The sequence below is a fragment of the Bos taurus genome, chromosome 19, assembly GCF_002263795.3.
Source record: "Bos taurus isolate L1 Dominette 01449 registration number 42190680 breed Hereford chromosome 19, ARS-UCD2.0, whole genome shotgun sequence".
NCBI classification, from domain to species: Eukaryota; Metazoa; Chordata; class Mammalia; order Artiodactyla; family Bovidae; genus Bos; species Bos taurus.
The window spans coordinates 48,057,851-48,077,614 of record NC_037346.1 but is presented as its reverse complement, the minus strand read 5'-3'; the positions used below and the strand labels follow the sequence as shown (position 1 = coordinate 48,077,614).

The 19,764-nt window shown below is 48.0% G+C and overlaps 2 protein-coding genes across 3 annotated transcripts in view; one reads left to right on the top strand and one right to left on the bottom strand.

Moving 5' to 3' along the window:
* Window positions 1–7: 7 nt before the first annotated feature.
* FTSJ3 (FtsJ RNA 2'-O-methyltransferase 3) lies at window positions 8–8,480 on the top strand. Of its 2 annotated transcripts, XM_024979863.2 has the most exons (21): window positions 8–86; window positions 358–586; window positions 763–868; window positions 1,794–1,840; window positions 1,964–2,043; window positions 2,471–2,570; window positions 2,663–2,857; window positions 2,938–3,053; window positions 3,175–3,279; window positions 3,362–3,462; window positions 3,695–3,775; window positions 3,867–4,016; window positions 4,142–4,277; window positions 5,692–5,873; window positions 6,043–6,160; window positions 6,244–6,509; window positions 6,746–6,834; window positions 6,920–7,019; window positions 7,110–7,293; window positions 7,383–7,477; window positions 7,560–8,480. In XM_024979863.2, exons 2-21 carry the CDS (start codon window positions 520–522, stop codon window positions 7,750–7,752), a joined length of 2,511 nt encoding a protein of 836 aa, XP_024835631.1. In that variant the 5' UTR covers window positions 8–86; window positions 358–519; the 3' UTR covers window positions 7,753–8,480.
* Window positions 8,272–19,764, bottom strand: part of DDX42 (DEAD-box helicase 42) — a 35,841-nt gene continuing 24,348 nt past the window's right edge. The window contains 12 exon segments of the mRNA XM_010816435.4: window positions 8,272–9,891; window positions 10,330–10,431; window positions 11,462–11,572; window positions 12,882–13,108; window positions 13,862–14,138; window positions 15,395–15,492; window positions 16,004–16,019; window positions 16,021–16,052; window positions 16,650–16,749; window positions 17,633–17,761; window positions 18,286–18,462; window positions 19,531–19,650. Of these exon segments, the coding sequence (XP_010814737.2) occupies window positions 9,163–9,891; window positions 10,330–10,431; window positions 11,462–11,572; window positions 12,882–13,108; window positions 13,862–14,138; window positions 15,395–15,492; window positions 16,004–16,019; window positions 16,021–16,052; window positions 16,650–16,749; window positions 17,633–17,761; window positions 18,286–18,462; window positions 19,531–19,650 (2,118 nt within the window). The 3' untranslated portion in view covers window positions 8,272–9,162.

Sequence of the window (19,764 nt, the reverse complement as noted above, 5' to 3'; positions counted from 1 at the left end):
CAAAGCCGGCGCTTGCTGGGGTGGGGGTACCAAAGACTCGGGAAGAGAACAGTTCCGGGTCAATGGGCGGGGTGTGAGGACGGAAGGTAACAAATAACAAGGGCCATGAGGGGAGGGACGGGGGTACGCGAGATCAGGATCTTTGGTGTAAAAGGCACAGAACTCCTAGTTACTCTCTAGAAATTCGGTTTTGGCGCCATTTCTCCTGGTGCCAGCTTCCAACATGTAAAACCTGGGGAAGGATTACAGAGAATAAGATTTGTGGCCACGCTCTAAATGGCGGAAAACTTGGAGCCGGGACGCGAGGGACGCAAGCGGAAGCGGAAGTACGTATGCTGCCCACATGTGTCTCTCCAGGGTGGAGAAAACGGTGCTGGCTGCCGGTGAGTGGTGTCGAGTAAGACTCTGAGTGTCTCCGCGACGGCGAGTGGAAAACGGAAAGCGGAATCTAGTGCTCCGGGAAGAGACGTTCCAACTTCTGCTTTCTCTCCCGATTGAGTGGTGCCTCCACGTTACACCATGGGCAAAAAGAGCAAAGTCGGAAAGAGCCGGCGGGACAAGTTCTATCACTTGGCGAAGGAGACCGGTGAGTCAGGGTTCGTGCTGTCAGAGCGGGCGAGCCACCGACCTTGGTCGGTTCGCCCCGCTTTCCGAATATTGAGTTTCTTTTCCGCAGAAGGGGTAGTGGGTCGGGAGGCCGCAGAAATCCCGTTGGGAAAGCGCTTCGCGGACCTTGTTACAGTATTTTGTCGCCGCCTCCAGGTTACCGGTCCCGCTCTGCTTTCAAGCTGATCCAGCTGAATCGCCGCTTTCAATTTCTGCAAAAAGCCCGAGCATTGCTGGACCTGTGCGCTGCACCGGGTGGATGGTGGGTAACACCTTGGCACCTGACGCTCCTTATGGAAACTTTCTGGGTTCCAGCCTTGGATGACTGAGAATTGCGTTGAGGGGCGGGAGGGATACAGTAATACCAGCCTCAAATTTCTGTACACCCCAGAACTGTAAGCTTCAGGAGGGAAGATTTAGAACGTGTACATACGTTTGACTGGTACTGACCAGCGTTCTTCAGTTCCATTCAGTTGCTCAGTCGTGTCCGACTCTTTACGACCCCATGGACTTCTGCACACCTGGCCTCCCTGTCCATCACCAACTCCTGGAGCTTGCTCAGACTCATGTCCATCGAGTTGGTGATGCCATCCAACTATCTCATCTTCTGTCGTCCCCTTCTGCCTTCAATCTTTCCCAGACCAGGGTTCTTTGCGTTCCCCAATCAGTAGAAATTGATTAGGGGCCAGACAGGAAATTCAGGCAAAGCTTTATTGGGGCCCCTGCTGCAGCAGGAGGGCATGAGAACGAGTAAGACGTTCCCTTCGTTGCTAGCTCCTGGAGGGGTATGAGCTGATTCTTTATATGGGGTGAGGGTTGCTGTGTATCTAGGAGCCCAGCCTTAGGAGTGGCTTAGGTGGTTTGCTCACCCCTTTGGTGATGGTGAGTGTCAGGGGCAAGTGCAGGACCCTGCTTTTGCTCTAGCTCTTCATAAGTGGCAGTGGATTTGTTTGTTTTTTGTCTTTTGTATCTTGTCCAAAATTTACCCCAGCTGGGCATGCATACAGTTATTTTTAGTCACTTGTGGTTTGTATTTTATTACTTGAGGAGTTGTTTGTTCAACTGCAAACACTGCAGCAAAAGGTCCCAGGTCCCAGAGACTCCCAACACTAGGGGTGGGAGATCAGATTGTCAAGGGAGAGGGAGAGGTGGTCGAGGGTATTTTAATCTTTACTTCTCTTTTATAGGCTGCAAGTGGCTGCCAAGTTTATGCCTGTATCCAGCCTTATTGTGGGTGAGTGACCGGTGGCTCTCTTAGGTGTGCCAGGGGGTGGGAGAGTGACACACTATGGTTCTGCATTTCCTTCCTCCCTGCTTGAGGCAGCCTTTTGGAATCCTCTGCCCTCTTTTCTTCCAGGAGTGGATCTGGTCCCAATCAAGCCTCTTCCCAATGTGGTGACCCTCCAGGAGGACATCACAACAGAACGCTGTAGGCAGGTAATAGGAACCTTCTTTGTCCCATTCTTTTGATAAGTAGACATCTGCATCCATCCCTCTTCCCACCCTGATCCCCTGAAGGCACGTTTTTCCTGTTTACCATGCCCTAAGCAGTGTCCACAGATTCTCTCTCTGACAAGGCCCAAAGACACTGTGTCCATCCAGCCTTTGTTTATTCACGAAAGAGGTCTTTGGAGTTAGAGGAAGTGCAGAGATTTCCATGAAATCCTTTCCAGCAGGTTTTCTATAGACTAAGCTCCACGAGGACAGATAGGTTTGCTTATCGTTGTATCCCCTGTCCACGGCACAGGAATTGGCCTGTGGCGGGCACTCAACAAATGATTGGGTGGACAGATGGCTGAACCCAGTGATTCTGTTCACAGCCATGTCTGTATTTCAGTTACAGTAATCTCTTCCTTCTCTGTAGGCCCTGAGGAAGGAGCTGAAAACCTGGAAGGTTGATGTTGTGCTCAATGATGGGGCCCCCAACGTCGGGGCTAGCTGGGCCCATGATGCTTACTCACAAGGTGCCGGGGTCAGAGGACGTGGAGATGAGGGTGGAGGCGGGCATGCCCTCTCAGGCTGCGGAGGTCCTCAGCTTACCATCTCTGTCCCATAGCCCATTTGACGCTGATGGCTCTGCGTTTGGCTTGTGACTTTCTGGGCCGTGGTGGCTGCTTCATCACAAAGGTTTTCCGTTCCCGGGACTATCAGCCCTTACTGTGGATCTTCCAGCAGCTCTTCCGCCGTGTCCAGGCCACCAAGCCCCAAGCCTCTCGTCATGAATCTGCGGAGATCTTTGTAGTCTGCCAAGGTAGGTGTAACTTCATTTGTTCTCTTGATTCAGTCTCCTACCTACCAAAGCACACTTGCTTATGAATCCTATTATCTTAGGTTTCCTGGCTCCTGACAAGGTTGACAGTAAATTCTTTGACCCCAAGTTTGCATTCAAGGAAGTTGAAGTTCAGGCCAAGACTGTTACAGAATTGGTGACTAAGAAGAAGCCAAAGGTGTGTTAAGGGAGTGGGCCCACTCTCAGGTCATGGAACATGGGGGAGGCTGGGCCTGGTGGGTCCTACAGACAGCCCAGAAGGGACTGACTGCTCAACCTTCGTTATTTCCCTTCTTAAGGCTGAAGGCTACGCTGAGGGTGACCTTACTCTCTATCATCGAACCTCCGTCACTGATTTCCTCCGAGCTGCCAACCCTGTTGACTTCCTCTCCAAAGCCAGTGAAGTGAGTCCCCAGACTTGAGGGCTGTGGGGGAGCCCCGGAAACAGGGCCTGAGCACCTCCCTATTCTTCTCCCCCCAAAACAGATCTCACTAGACGACGAAGAGCTGGCACAGCATCCAGCCACCACTGAGGACATTCGGGTGTGCTGTCAGGACATCAAAGTGCTGGGGCGCAAGGAGCTCAGGTTCACGCTGGGGGTGGGCAGAAGTTCTGGGAGCCCCAAGGGGCAGCGGGGAGGCCTGGGAGGGACATGACGCTGGATCTTGGGGAACAGGATGCTGCTGTGCTGGAGATGTGGGGTCGGGGCCTGAGTCCTCGGACTTATGTGGCTCACACGTGAGGTTTGGGGTATGGACCTAAACCAGGAGGAGGTTGGGACGGCGACAGTAGGGTCAGGAATGGTATTTCTGGGGCAGGTCCCTACTGAACTGGAGAACGAAGCTTCGGCGATACGTGGCCAAGAAGCTGAAGGAGCAAGCAAAGGCACTGGACATCAGGTGAGGAGGGAGCTAAGCCAGGGCAGGTGCTGAGCAGGTGTTGGCGGGAGGCGTCTGTGGAGATAATCAGCTCCTGGGACACTTGTGTCAGCCTCAGCTCCGGGGAGGAAGAGGAAGGAGAGGAGGAGGAGGCCGCAGCCGGGACTGGGCCGCAGCCATCTCAGGAGGAGGAGGAGGAGGAGGAACAGCTGAACCGGACTCTGGCGGAGATGAAGGCTCAGGAGGTGGCAGAATTAAAGAGGTGAGGGGAGCTGGGGGACCACCACGGCCGAGTCCCTTGGTGGGTAAAGATCCGGAAGAGTGTGAAGGCCTGGCTGGGGAGTCTCCAGAACTGGGCAGCTGGAACTCTTCAACCCTGCCCCTCAGGAAGAAGAAGAAGCTGCTGCGTGAGCAGAGGAAGCAGCGGGAGCGCGTGGAGCTGAAGATGGATCTTCCCGGGGTTTCTATCGCAGACGAGGGGGAGACTGGCATGTTCTCCCTGCGTACCATCCGGGGTCACCAGGTGAGGTGGAGTGGGGCCCCCGCAGGAGATGGCAGGACCTGTGTGGGTGTTTAGAGGTGGGCGCCCTGGAGGCCTTTGGTTTGGTACGCTGAATGGCTCGTGGCTGCTGTCTTCGCCCATAAGTGACTTGGTGAGGGGAGGCTGGGAAAAAACAAGAGCCTTGTATTTCAAAGACCAGGAGGAGACGTACACCTAAAATAATGGTAGAGTAGGAAGCTTTGTGATGCTAAAGCTGAAACTCCAGTACTTTGGCCACCTCATGCGAAGAGTTGACTCATTGGAAAAGACTCTGATGCTGGGAGGGATTGGGGGCAGGAGGAGAAGGGGACGACAGAGGATGAGATGGCTGGATGGCATCACTGACTCAATGGACATGAGTCTGAGTGAACTCCAGGAGTTGGTGATGGATAGGGAGGCCTGGCGTGCTGCAATTCATGGGGTCGCAAAGAGTTGGACACGACTGAGCGACTGAACTGAGGAAGCTTTGTGAGTGTGATGTAGATTTATTTGTCCTTGTAGAACTAGAGTATCAGAACCACAAGGCTCTCGTTGCCAGATTAGGTGATAAGTGATGCAGCCAGGGTTCCTGGGTTTCCAGCGCGTATGCTCGGGGGTCTGCCTCGGGGAGGCGGGCACAGTGTTGCTCAGTTCACTGGGACCAAGTCAGCGCCTGGCTGCACTGGGCTGTTGGACGGTGCTTTCTGCTGAATGCTAGAGAGCCTGCTTTTTCTGGTAAAAGCAGCATCACAAATAAAATGAGCTTCTGTGGGTCTTGTGTGGAAAGGTAACAGCTGGGTCACATCATACTGGAGCCAGAGAGCATGCTGGTCCTGGAGCGGACCATGCCTTTCGCATGCTTTGCCTCTCTCCTCATCTGTAAAAGATATTAACAGAAACCACCTACTAGGGTGCTAGGAAGGAATAAACAAAGATGGTTAGATGTGATTGCTGGTGTGTAAGTCAGGAAATAGTAGCTGTCTTTGCCATGAGAACAGATTTTGGAGTTGACAAGTGGTTTATAAGTGAAACAGTTCTTCCTGTTAGATGTATGTTGCTGGGCTCCTTTATTCAACGGAAACAACAGTTGTAGACATTCTCCAGTGATAAGGTGCCTTCTGAGTAATTTGAAAACCAGTGATTTTAAAACATTTTAAAGTTTGGCACCAGTTAGGCCATGGGGTGCTTTTCCATAAACCTGTTCCTTCCAGTAATTGAAGAAGAGAATGCTGAGTGGCGTGGCCTAGGATGGGGTGTTTTAAACGGTTAACCCCGTCACCTCCCTGTCTATAAAAGGAGGTAATGTACTTGCCACAGTGTGTTTTCTAACGTTGCTGAGACTAAGATGGTGAACCGGGAGGGCTACAGCACTGTGTTCCTTGTCGTGCCCTTGACCTCTGTTTCTGTCGCTCCTCAGTTGTTAGAGGAGGTAACACAGGGGGACATGAGTGCTGCAGACGCGTTTTTGTCCGACCTGCCACGAGATGACATCTATGTATCAGATGGTGAGGATGACGACGACGCATCTCTGGGTAGTGACCTGGATCCAGAGGAGCTGGCAGGAGTCAAAGAACCTCAGAGTCTAAAGGACCGAAAGTGGTAAGGAGTGAGTGAGTGAGTGAGTGTGAGTGAGTGAGTGTGTGTGTGTGTGTGTGTGTGTGTGTCTGCAGAGGTGTCTATAGGGCACCCTCAGCTCAAGTCCCCAGTGGGAGTGGGGGGCAGCAAGCCCTCCAGGGCATTGACGCACCCACTGACCTTGGGACTACAGTGTACGATTTGCTGAAGCGGAAGATGATAAAGAGGAGGAAGAAGAGAATCCACTGTTGGTACCATTGGAGGAAAAGGCGGTGCTGCAGGAAGAACAGGCCAGCCTGTGGTTCTCCAAGGTAAGCAGAGGCTAGGGGCCGAGACAGACCAGGGCTGGCATTCCCCGAGAGAGAGGGGGTGCCTGACGATTCCCCCATCGCAGGACGGCTTCAGTGGGATTGAGGACGACGCCGACGAGGCCCTGGAGATCAGTCAGGCCCAGCTGTTGTTTGAGAGCCGTCGCAAGGGGCAGCAGCCGCCGCCGCCACCGCCTTCCAATGAGGAGACCAAAAGCAAGCCTCCCCCATGCCAGGGTGAGGCCCCTAAGGAGGTGGGGGCTCCTAAGGGGTCAGAGGTCGCCCCTGGGCCTGGAGAGGAGGAGCGCGATGGCAGCTCCGACAGTGACAGCAGCAGCGAGGACGAGGAGAGGTGAGTGGTGGCGGCTGACGGGAGGGCTCAAGGAGCAGCAGTGGTTCTGGCCCATCGTCTGGGAGCTGGAGCTGGAGAGCTAAATACAGATGGTTCTGGTTTAAGTGATCTACAGTACAGCCTGAGGGCAAGGTTTCTGGAAGTTCCCCAGGCAGTTTTAATTAAGAACTAGGGTTGGGTCTGGGTGGCGTGGGGTACGGTGGGACATGGGTGCACGTCCTTCCCCTCTTGCACAGCTGGAAATCACAGCGCGGGAAGAAGCGCGGCCGTGGGCCTAAGTCAGAGGACGACGATGGGTTTGAGGTGGTGCCTATCGAGGACCCCGGTGAGAGCGCGGCACTGAGTGGGAGGGAAGGCCGCCGGAGGTGTGGGTATTGGGGCGGAGCTGTGACCTCTGCTTCCCTCCCTAGTGAAGCATCGGATCCTGGACCCTGAAGGCCTTGCTCTAGGTGCACTTATTGCTTCTTCCAAAAAAGCCAAGAGGGACCTCATAGACGACTCCTTCAGCCGGTGAGGGGCCAGAAGTCATGAGAATCGACCTGGGCAGGGTGTGGCAGGGCTGGTTTCTGTGAAATCTGATCTGGTGTTCTCTCCACCTAGGTACACGTTCAATGAGGACGAGGGGGAGCTTCCAGACTGGTTTGTGCAGGAGGAAAAGCAGCACAGGATACGACAGTTGCCTGTCGATAAGAAGGAAGTGGAACACTACCGGAAACGCTGGCGGGAAATCAATGCACGGCCCATCAAGAAAGTGGCCGAGGCCAAGGCCAGAAAGAAACGGAGGGTGAGCTTGGGGCTACCTGAGATGCTGGGTGGGCTGGGCTGGGCAGGGATAGGAGAAGAGGCTGGCCTGACTGTGAGGTCCCCCGACAGATGCTCAAGAAGCTGGAGCAGACTAAGAAGAAGGCAGAAGCTGTGGTTAACACAGTGGACATCTCAGAACGGGAGAAAGTGGCACAGCTTCGAAGGTGAGGGGCCGGGGGTCACCCACAAAGGTACACAGAATCAGGGAGCGGCAGGAAGCCTCTAACCTGTGTCTTCCGCTTACAGTCTCTACAGGAAGGCCGGGCTTGGCAAAGAGAAACGCCAGGTCACCTATGTGGTAGCCAAAAAAGGTGTGGGCCGCAAAGTGCGCCGGCCAGCTGGGGTCAGAGGTCACTTCAAGGTGGTGGATTCGAGGATGAAGAAGGACCAAAGAGCACAGCAGAGGAAGGAGCAGAAGAAAAAGCACAAGCGGAAGTGAGCGGGGCCGCTAGGGCCTCTGCGGGACTGTGAGGACAAGGAGGGGTTCAGTGCCCCTTCCGGCCTCCTTGGTGCCAGCCCTGCCCTTGCCTGCCTCAGTCTTTGAAAAGACAGGTTCCAGCTACCTGCACTCTAGTGGTCCTGGGCAGTGAGGGGGGCATCATACTGACTGGAAGAAAGGGCTCCCATCAAAGCCCCACTAAAAATTCCGTTGGTGCTATCAGAGCCCACAACCCTTCTGTGAAGGACGTCGGGCACTGGGCAAGAAGTCTCACCACTGTTAAATCATAAGGGAAGCCCCATACCACAGTGGCAGCCACTGCAGCCTGTGCCTGGGCAAGTGGTTCTCTCGAGTCTTCCCCCGTTATCATCTGAATAAAACCAGGATAGATGTCTGACAGTTCAGTTCCTGGGAATGTGACAGATCCAACACTTGGGTGTTCGCACCCCTGTGCACTGTGCTAATCGTATTTCTATGTTCCAGCTCATGGTGAAGTAGAAATGACAAGCAATCCACAGGTCCCAGTAGTAAAACATTTACTAGAGCAAGCAGAAAGGAATGCACATCTTAAAGAAACCTTCACAAAGTCACAAAATTTGAAGTATGTATATTTCTTTTCCTTTTATAAACAAGATAGAACAAAAATCATCAAAATCATTTCAGCAAAAGATTTTTCTACCATTGTGGCAAGTTAAAAAAAATACAATGAAATAGAAGACACTTTAAAAGCTGTTGTTGGGTTTTTTTTTTTTTTTTCATTTTAAATTTAGCAACAGTTTAGGCCCAGAGCAGTCCTGTTTCCAGGATCGTCTTTACCCCTCAGCTGCAGGGACTCTGGGTCTGGCAGGCTGCTGCTTCCTGCCTCAGGGCTGGACACTAAGCTGGCTGGGAAACCTGAGCGTCAACTCTCATGTAGCATCAGGCCCCTCCCCTCCCCCCACCTCCCCTGCAGAGGATTGGAAGCGCTTCCGTGCACATCCCAACACCTCCAATGACTGATCTACACCATCAATCCAGCCTCAAATGAGGACTGCCTGGCCACAGAAAAACTTGTTGATGTTTTTAAGGTGACACTTTAGTAAAAAATATGCACTACATACAATATAAACCTAGAGTGAGTTTTGTGCCCTGTAAGGCCCCTTCTCCCAAGGTATCCTCAACTGACCCTCGTGACACTCACCCAGAGCCAAAAGAAGCTGCCGACTCTGGCTTCTTCTAAGACGAAAGCAGCTTCCCAAGAAAATACCTGAAACGTTCCCTAGGTGAATGGGTCACGTCTCCAAACTCCAGCTGTCCACTAAGGGCCCAGGGTCCTTATACCTTGGGCCCCAACCCAGCCCTGAGACACCTAGTTACCAAATCTAAAAATAAAATTAAAGACAACTGATTTCACACTTCAGCACATACCCTCTAACTGTCCCACCGACTTTTCTTGCGCTTGGGCGGCTCGGGGACAGCAAAACCATCAGGAGTCTTATCTGTCTTGCTGTCCATCTTGTCCACCTTGGGGCTGTCCACCTTGGGGTCCATCTTGCTTTCACGATTACAACTTTCCTTCCTGCTTTCACCATTCCGACCGTCATTGGCACCCCGGCTCTCCCCGTGTCGGCCTCCGCCCCCTCCATGCCTGTTCTCTCCATGAGGATGACCATCAGCATGACGGCGGCTATCGGTGTGACGGCTGCTGCTCTCTGGGTAGCGGTATCCATCTCCGTGGCGACCCCCATCTCCATGGCGACCCCCATCTCCATGCCGTGGGCTATCGCCATGCCGATTGCCACTCTCTCCATGACTGTGACGACTTCCACCCCGGTTCTCAGTATATCGCTCTCTTTTCCCATTGCCACCCCCAGTCCCTTCTCGGCTGTTACTCCCTGAAGCTGTGTTGTTGACCCCTGGAGCTCCGGCAGAAGGGTAGGTCACCGGGGCACTGCTGAGGTTCCCAGGACTGCCAAAGCCTGGGATACCCTTCGTGGCACTGGCAATGGGGCTGTCAGGACTGCTGTGGCCCTGCTGGGCTGAATTAGTTGGAACTGAATTCAAGCTCCCTGCACTAGTCCATCCACTCGCCCCAGCTGCAGAGCTTCCAGCCTTCTGGTTGCTTAAACTGGCAGCAACAAAGTGACTCTTGTACTGTGACTAAGAGAGACAAGAGCAGTGGGTGAGACAGTAAGTTTAAGAAACCTAATGGCCCAGCTAGCTAACTGGAGGTACAGAAGGATGAGAGGCGGTTCAGGGCATAAGAGACACAGAACCAAACTTGTCTCAGCTGAAAAATGGCAATCACTCTCAACTAGATTACAAGAGCCTTGGCACCTTGATGTTTCTTAGAGCAGGGAGGGAACACTGATACTGTTGTAGGTCGAGGGCCCTGAGCGTGCCTGAAGGGGATGACCAGCAACAGGGGTTTGTCCAGCCTCTACACCTGCAGCTCTAGGTAAGCTGCAGTTAAGCCGATATTCAGAACTGAAAATGGGGGAAGGCCCTCGGGAAATCCAGCATCTAGTCTACAAGGCCAGCTACCATCTCGGCAAGATCAGGGCCCCTCACCACTGCCCCCAGTGCTTGATTTCACACCTGGAAAGCCGCTTTCATCGCCGTCAGCCGGTCTCCCATGGCTCCCGTGGAGGGCTTGTAGGCCTCATAATTGCTCATTACGTTGTTGTTACTTCCTCGGTCCTAAAAAATAAACACACGCATGAGTAAGGAAGAGTAAGCAGGGACGCCCACTGCCACAGAAGGGCCTCAATATGCTGGAAACTCATGAGGGAGCTGAAATAGGTGTGGGATTTTTTTATGCTTTTCAACCCATTAAATCTATTTCTGAGAACCCACCCTAACAATAAGAAATGAGGTCAGATTATGCCCAAAGCTGACCACAAGGCAGTGCAGCACATACATAACTGCTCAGGCTCTACATCCAAACCCCGAGGAGTCTGAACCTCAGCTTCAATCTTCCCACAGTGTAACCCTGGGTGCCTCAGTGTGCCAGTGTGTTTACTCTGAGTGACTGTGAAGCCTGAGTTAACACGTGTGGCTGCTTGAACTGGCCGGGCACATACTACGTGCTCGGTATTACCACCATCACCTGCATGACCCATAGCAGCAGCATCACTGTGACAAGGGGACAGACCACTTCACCAAGACACCAAGTTAACTACAGTGATCCAGACACGTAGACTGACATCTTTCTTCCTTGGCTTAAGAATCAAAGTGACAAGAAAGTTATGAGAGCCAGGCAGGGGGAGCTTTTGTTATTTGGTTGGTGAGAAAAGCCAGCTCTCGTATCTGAACCAATTTCCCAGGGTGTAGTATTGTTTGTGCGTTTAGTTACAAGATACAGCTGAATTATAGAGGGACCCTCTGGCTTCAGGCCAATGCTGGAGGGCGTGTAGAAAGACTGCTAGGCCCCACCTCCAGAGTCTGATTCACCAGGTCTAGGGTGGGCCATGAGACTGCATTTGCTCCAGGTCCAGGGACCACACTTTGAGAACCAATGCTAATCTACGCTGATTTCCTGAGCACATCTAGTCAGTCAAGGACACACAGTTACTTCTTTAATATAAAGTCACATTAAGAACCAGCACTGTACTGACTTAACTCAGCAGATGACAGAGTTTTGAACTGAGACTCAGGTAAATAAGAACAGTCCTAACGTCATGAAAGGCACAGGACCAGTCTGAAGGACATTGCTCTAGTCTGCACTCACCGAGTTCTCAGAGCCAAGGCCAGGCCGCTCCCGGTAGCCCAGGCCTCCGCCACCAATGTTCAGCTTTTTCCCCTTTCCTCCTTTGAAGCGGGATTTCCGAAACCAGGCATTCTGCAGCAAACACAATTCAAGGTTAAGTCACGGGAGGAAGAGGCACCCAGAGAAAGAGAACAAAGTCAAAGAGGAAACTAAAGGGGAGGGAGAATCTTTAGCCAATGTATCTGCAGCAAAGGAGGAACTGTTCGCAGGAACCACAGGTCAGCTTCTTTTTGGTAGCTTAATCTGTCAGATTTGCCAGGAGCCTTTAGCTAAGGCTTCCTTTCACTGCTCCTTTCTTCCTTCAGAGCTTCCAGGAAGGGAAATGATTACAACACACTTCAAATGCAGAGCAGTTCCTCTGGGCCACTTCTAACTTCCTCGTGGAAAATGAATTTATTTTCTATTTCTCAGACAATCTATATGTAAAATCTCTGGGGAAGCTTAGAGCTTTATCTGACTATCACAAGTTACAATCAAAAGTACTTGAAAGGTGGCAAGGTGCTGATCAGAGAAGCTGATCAATCTGAGAGCACAGGAAGCCTGAAGCACAATGAGATGTAGGAAAAACGCCAAAAACAAAATATATGTGGTTCAGAAACTTAGTTAAGATTGGCTCCCCAGGAGAGGGAAAGGTGGCAAGGTGATGATCAGAGAAGCTGATCAGTCTGACAACACAGGAAGCCTGAAACACAATGAGATGTAGGAAAACACCAAAGACAAAATATAGTTTAGGACTGGCTCTCCAGGACAGGGAAGGAACCATCACTCTACTCTCCCCTGAGATGCCGGTCCTTTACTCCCAGGGTGGGAAGCATGGGCAGTAGTACCACAGTACAACTGCATTACAGGTGAACAGCCCTGCAGGCTGACCTATGAATCTGAAAAACACGGAAGTCTCTACTATCAGAACATGTATCCCAAATACATTGGCAATTTGGGAACTGTGTGTATCAAGATGACTCAAGATTTAATTCAGTAGAATGCCTCACTCAGTTTTGATTAAACAACCAGTGTAGTCAAAGGTCTGAGAAGTAGTGAAATGCTTTTTTAAAAAAGACATCATACATTTTTAGCCCCCATCAGAAAAAACTGGGGTAAAGGGCAGTGAGGGGAATAGTAACTTTGATGGTAAAATTGCTCACAAGTGTGATATGCGGCAAGAAGGAAGACATTTGAGGGACAGATTTTAGCACAAGAAAGGATAGCTTTTCAATGTGTATGTTGCTCAGAGAATGAGAAGGCAAATCAGATGAGTTTTAATGTCCTACAATACCAATCTATGCTTTGTAAGTGCTACCTGCCCAACTTTATTGTCATGTTTCTAGGTTACCTGCCTCTGGCATACTGAAGTTTTTTCACTGAAGTGTGTCCAGCCACTCACCTGCATGGCCAGATCTAGGAGCTCCTTGGAAACATGCTGATTGGCTCCTTCCAAGTTCCGAACAAGGTCACCAGCAAAATTGCTGTCCTTGGGTGTCAGCAAGGTATAGGCCACGCCCTTCTCACCCGCTCGTCCTGTGCGGCCAATCCTATGAGTATGGGTGTCAATATCTCGTGCCACATCATAGTTAATGACAGTTTTAATTGAAGGGATGTCCAGACCACGGGCTGAAATAAAATACCAAATTCTTTTATTCTTTATCAGAAGTCAAAACACCAAAGTCACCCAAAATGCTTACTTCCTAAGAAGCCACATTCCTCTTATCTAAGCAAAGCACACGGTTTGATGTGCTGAGATATAGGTACGTGAGCCACCCTTCTAGAAGGAACGCTACTATTATAGATTCTACAATGCTAGGTACACTAAGTGTGTAGGGACACCTATCTTCTACTACCAGTAACCTGCCGTGGCCTCTCTCTTGACCAGAAATATGTTGGGGGAAAAAAAAATTTACAACCAACATCAAATGTGTCTTGAGGCTGAGAAGTGATCACCTTTCTGAGAGAAAATACCAAGTTTTTAAGTGTAGCTATTAAAACTCATCAGAACAAACTCAAAAATCACACTTCAAAATTTTTTTCTGATCTCGAGTGAAATATGTCAAACTACATAATCAAACTAAGATATCTACTACATTTAGGGACACAGCCTACGATGTAACTGTGTTAACAGTTTCATCCTCAAGTGTCTTCCAATTGCAGGGATTCTTTTTTTTCAGAGAGGAATACTAAGTGGGAAGTGGTACTCAGAGTTCCAGACTGTGATCACCGTGCTCTGAGCTGCTGCCTCATGGGGTGTGGACAGCCGGGCCAGCAGAGTGCCTTCAACTGGCCTCTTCAGACGTTACAGGTCTACGTAGCCAGACAGAGCAACCCATACAACACAGGACCCGAGGGTTACTGGGGAAACGCATACCCTACCTGCAACGTCTGTGGCCACTAGGACGGGGATGTCCTTTTTCTTAAAGTCTGAAATAACCTTGTTTCTTTCACTCTGATCCATGTCACCATGGAGCAGGCCAAGATTATGACCCTCCTGCTTAAGGTTATTGGCCAGCTCTTCAGCATTGGCTTTCTTAGTAACAAACAGGAGGACACTCCCTGAAGAGGTAAACTCCACTAGACGCCGGGTGAGCCAGTTCCATTTACTAGGTCCAGAATGGAGAATCTCCACAATCTGAGTCACATCTTCATTTGCCTGAAAAGAAATGAAAAAGATGACGGCAACATTTGTGCCACAGGGCACCTGAGTAAGAACTCGACACCACACTTTCCACCTGTGTCTAGAAGAACCATGAACAATCCCCGTATCCTTGGGCCTTCCTTCAGCAAGTCAAGTGCAACTCAAATTTTACATCCCTTCTCAAATCACAGTGCTCTCCACCTCCCCTGATGCACCTCCTGCATTGGCAGGCGAGTTTCTTTACCAGTGTGCCACCTGGGAAGCCCTCCGCTAACGTGTACATATACCTAGATAATCTCTAAGCCCCAATGCTCTGCAATACTTTTCTACATGCCTATTCAGATTATTCCCAATAGAGTAAGAGGTCCTAGTACGACTCATATCCACACATAGAAGGCACTCAGCAATCAAAGTGGACAATGTTTAAAAGCTAACTGCACAGAACTTTTGGAGAAGGCAATGGCAACCCACTCCAGTACTCTTGCCTGGAAAATCCCATGGACGGAGGAGCCTGGTAGGCTGCAGTCCATGGGGTCGCTGGGAGTCGGACATGACTGAGCGACTTCACTTTCACTTTTCACTTTCAGGCATTGGAAAAGGAAATGGCGACCCACTCCAGTGTTCTTGCCTGGAGAATCCCAGGGACGGGGGAGCCTAGTGGGCTGCTGTCTCTGGGGTCACACAGAGTTGGACATGACTAAAGCGACTTAGCAGAAGCAGCACAGAACTTTACTAGCGTACTAAGCATATTAAGGAATTCTCAAGGTTGCCTTATTTGATTTCCTAATCACAATTCAGAGAAATTTTCCACATAGGGCATATGTATAGGTGAGGAAAACAAAAACTTAATTCCATAGGCCTTTCAAATCTCCCCGCTCCACACTGCGCAGGCCGCCTCCCACAATCACTGAAGATGTTACTTCCATGCAAACCGACCAGCATCTTTCAGACAAGACTTGCTCTTTTTTTCTCCAAAATAAATTTTTTTAAAAAGAAACCTTTTATTGTGGAAAAAATTTTAACACTCAAAATGAATAAAATGAACAAAATCAACTTCCATGTAACCATCACCAAACTTCAACAATTATTAACATTTTGCCAAACATATTTCACCTATTGCCCCCAACCCTTGTGCTTTTAAAGCAAATTTGAAACACATTGCCTCATCCATAAGTGCATAACGTTTTTTCTCTCAATAGTGAGAAATGAAATCCATGTCACCAGTGTGAAAAATAACCCACTGGGACTCCATCTGCCCTGCTCAGGCTTACCTCTCCAATATCTCCCTGTACCACACGAATGGGGTCAATCAGGATGTCTCTGGCCAGTTTTTCGATCTTTTTCCGAAAAGTTGCACTGAATAAGAGAGCTAAAAGGTAAACCATGTTAAAGAAACAGTATCACTTCTTTTTTGAATACTCACTAAAGCTCCTACTGACATTCACTGCTCAGTTTTTGAAAAACGAAAGCCCAGTGAAGTTTACAAATTAATTCACTAAGGAAAAAAAATTACCATTGTTTTACTTTTACACATTTTCAGTTAAGGCAGATGTTGCTGTCAGTATGGTTCAGAAAAAGGCTCTCGACTTCAAGTCAGCAGATCTGCACTGTGTATCGCCTCTAGCCAGTGATAAAACGTTATGAACTGTGGCATGTCATTTAATTCTCAGTCTCGGGACTATCATGTGTAAAAATGAGTGAGTTCTATCTGGTGATCTCTAAGGTCCTGTCTAGCTCAGATAAACTGTCATTATCTTCCCCTTTATGGTTCCTCACAAGTACAAACATGATTATTTTTACTGCCATAACTGAGAGTTATAAAATAAATAGGTGTTTATTCTGAGTACAAATGTGGCTTAAGGAAACTGCTTCATACGTACTCTGTCTGTCAGGACGGAACATGACTTGCTATGGATCGCACCTGGTACTCTGGAAGAAGTAGAAGAATAAAATCAGTATTATAACTCTGCGTGGACAGTTTGGGATACCTGGAAAATCATTTTATTAATAGCAAAAATCTTTCTATAAAGACATTATAGGAACTAAGGAAGTTCTGAACTCCCAGACCTGTCACTCAGTGTGAAACTCAGAAACACTTAGCCCAACACCTAGCTGGGTTAGGCTCAGTGGTGCTCCACTCAACAAAGACAGTTATTCAGAATTTTCACACAGCTGGTTAAGTCAAGGAGGACAGGAAAGCAAAGGCCTTGAAGGATATGGCACCTACCTCCCGAATAACACAGACCTTGACCTCCACAATCAAAGGCAGGTGAATAAAAATAAAGCCTAGAATATTCTCCCTATATTCACAGGCACTTTCAAATGTCCTCAACCCAGTTAAGCCTAACATACTTTTCCTGAAAGAACTCCTAAAAATAGCTAATGTCTTAGCTCTATCTCTACGGTCCAACCCTACCCAGGAGTATTTTTAGCTTCTCACACAGAGAAAAAATTAAGTCTAGAAAGACATGGAAAAAACTAGTGTCATTAAGACAGAGAAAGAAGAATCTGGTATTCAAAGCATACCAAATCCCATGTCAAACATTCGATCTGCTTCATCAAACACAAGGTAGGAGACTCTCTGAAGGTTGGTAGCTTTCTTCTTCACATGATCAATCAGTCGACCCTACGAGAGCCAGAAAATGAACAGGAAGTCAAGTCATCCCAGTATCTGCTGGATACTGGTTCCAGCCTCATTCCCTATGAGGAAGCTCAAGTCCCTTAAACGAAATTAAGCAGTATTTGCACATACAACCTATGCATACCCTCCTGTATATTTTAAATAATCTCTACATTACTTATAACACACAGTGTAAATGCTACATAAAAAGTTGCCAACATATGGAAAATTCAAGTTTGCTTTCTTGACTTTTTTTTCCCCTGAAGATTTTCAATCCTTGGCTGGCGGATCCCACAGGGAAACCTGCCAATGTTGAGGGCTGTTTAATTAAATGTATTTACAAGAACTTTCTAGAGTTCTGCTCCTGGAAAAAATAACACTCCAGTTTCAGACTGCAATATACAACTAGTCTGACAGCCTTGGAATTTATGCACTACTGCGCTCAAAAGAACAGAAAATCTGAAAACTCACTGGCTTCCTCCTTTAATTGTGATTTAAACTGTAGAAAGAAGGTGAAAACTATTTTTTGTGAGGCTTTGTGAAATGACCAAAGTTAAAGCCTTACTGATGGGTCTTAATGTTTAAACTACAATCTTCAAGGCAGTTTTGACCATATTCTGAACTTAGGCTCTCCATAAGCACGGATCCATTTTCCAGGACAGTGTTAAGAAAAACTGTTTGATGCAGACAGAAATTTGTAGCATATAAAGAATCTTACTAGACTGCTATTTTAGTACAGCAACCAAAATTAAACCAAAGCCACAGCTATCACTGCCTCAGAGTATTCTCAACCCTGCTTCACTACATTTCAGGGGAAATGCCCTCCAACAACTGACATTTTTTCCATACTGAGAGGCTGATAAGCTATTTAAACCCAAGACATACTTACTGGTGTACAAACAACAATCTCTGCCCCTTCCTGAAGGGCCTTGGCCTGTTCCCACATGCTCCCTCCTCCATACACAGCCACTGATCGAAGATTGTATGCCTTCCCAAACCGCTTACACTCTGCATGGATCTGCAAAGGTAACATAACGGCATATGAACACACACCTCTGTGACACTAACCTCTGTCACAGTCCAAAAAGGAGTTATGAAAAACACATAAAATGTGATGTCAATAGAAAATCAAAAGGTAGAAAATACAAACACAATTTTATTCATAGAGAAAATAAACAGGCTACCATTATCACATCTTAAGAGGCTATCTAAAATCTTGTTGTGATTATTCTTTTTCACTTCTCTTCCTGACCCTGTTATTGCCTTTCACCGAACAAAAGGCAAATCAACTGGTTCCCAAATCACTTGGTTATATAGAAAATACATAACATGCAATATTTTCCAGAAGTTTCCTGAGAGCACAACAATGTGAATCTACTTAATGTCACTGAACTGTATACTTAGAAATGGTTAAAGCAGTAAATTTTGTGTTTTTCACAAATTATTAAAAAAAGACACACACAGTTTCCTGGTGATTCTACCCAGCTGATTAGTCCTCATTAGTTAACATATGGAAGGGGGCACTCTACATAAAGCACATACCTGCTGGCAGAGCTCCCTAGTGGGACACACAATCACTGCAATTGGTCCATCACCTGGTTCCAGTTCTTTCTGGTCCATTATATGAATCAACATGGGCCAGATGAACGCAGCGGTTTTCCCACTGCCTGTTTTGGCAATACCAATCATGTCTCTACCACTTAATGCCACAGGTACACCCTAGAGGAAAAAGAGAAGTAGTATCCACTCTAAACTTTCAATTTTAAAGATGAACTGAAGGCAACCCTGAGAAAGGGCAAATGACTAATAATGACATTTATTTCCAATGGGACAAAAATGTCCTAGGCTATGCACACTGGTTATGAAATAACAAGAAATACCTGGGGGAAAAAAAAGAATGAAACATCTGGATTCCCATAAACTTCATTTATAGGAAACATTATCATTGGTAAAATTTAACAAAAAATTGTCCCCCCTCACCATGAAGGTATAGAATGTCTCATCCACATACTGAACTGTGTGGAAAAGAATGAAGTCCATTTATAAATGGGAAACGGAAGCTATTACTTTCAGTTATAAATGAGAAGTTTCAGGCCATGGACAAAGGAATCCTCTTAATTGACAGTGCTACATCTCTCCACACACAAACTTTTGTTTAGTTTAGGCTTAATGAACAGTTTTCTTCAGATCATATTTTCAAGACATTTATCAGAAACAAAAGAACACTTCTTAGTCCTTTAGCAACTTTTTAAAACAGGTAAGAAGTAGAATTATTAATACAGCACACTAGTGAAAGATACAAGTGGCCAGATAACAGGGCTGACCCGAGGGCAGAGTGGGCTACATTTTTATAATCAAAGAAAAGTGATGAAGGGGTGAAGAACACCTCATGTCCTAGGTCTCAGTTGAGTCCCTAAGACAGGTCACCAAATGAGGGCCCCTGGCTTTTGCACAGGGAAGAATTCAAAAGCGAGCCATAGTGAAATGAAGGCAGTTTATTTGGAGATTCACGTTTGACGGACAGAATGTTGTTCATCTCAGAAGGTGACAGCAGTCAGTAACTTAAAGAGTGGTAAAATATTCACTTCTGCTTTTTTTTTAATTTTTAAAGGTTTCAAAAGTTCTATCCCTGTCGATACAGTTCTGTATTAAAGTGTTTTATTGCTTTGTCAGTTTAAAAAAAAAAGATCACAATATCATTCCACTTCATTTTTCTTTCGCTGTCTTTACTTCGGTTCGGTTCAGTCGTTCAGCCCTGCCCGACTCTTTGTGACCATGTTTACTCACCTGGCACTGTATTGGAGTGGGCTGTGTGTACTCAGACTTCCGAATCTGGTGCATAAGTTGTTCATCAAACCCAAAATGAGCAAAACTACTTCCTGGTCTAGGAGGTGCAGCACCAGAAACCTAGAGACAAAGACGACTTGCAGGAATGACTTGTACTTCAATATAAATAGCACTAGAAGGTCAACAATATTTACCTGTAGCTCTCCAGTGTTTAGTTGGAATATGAAGAAGTGA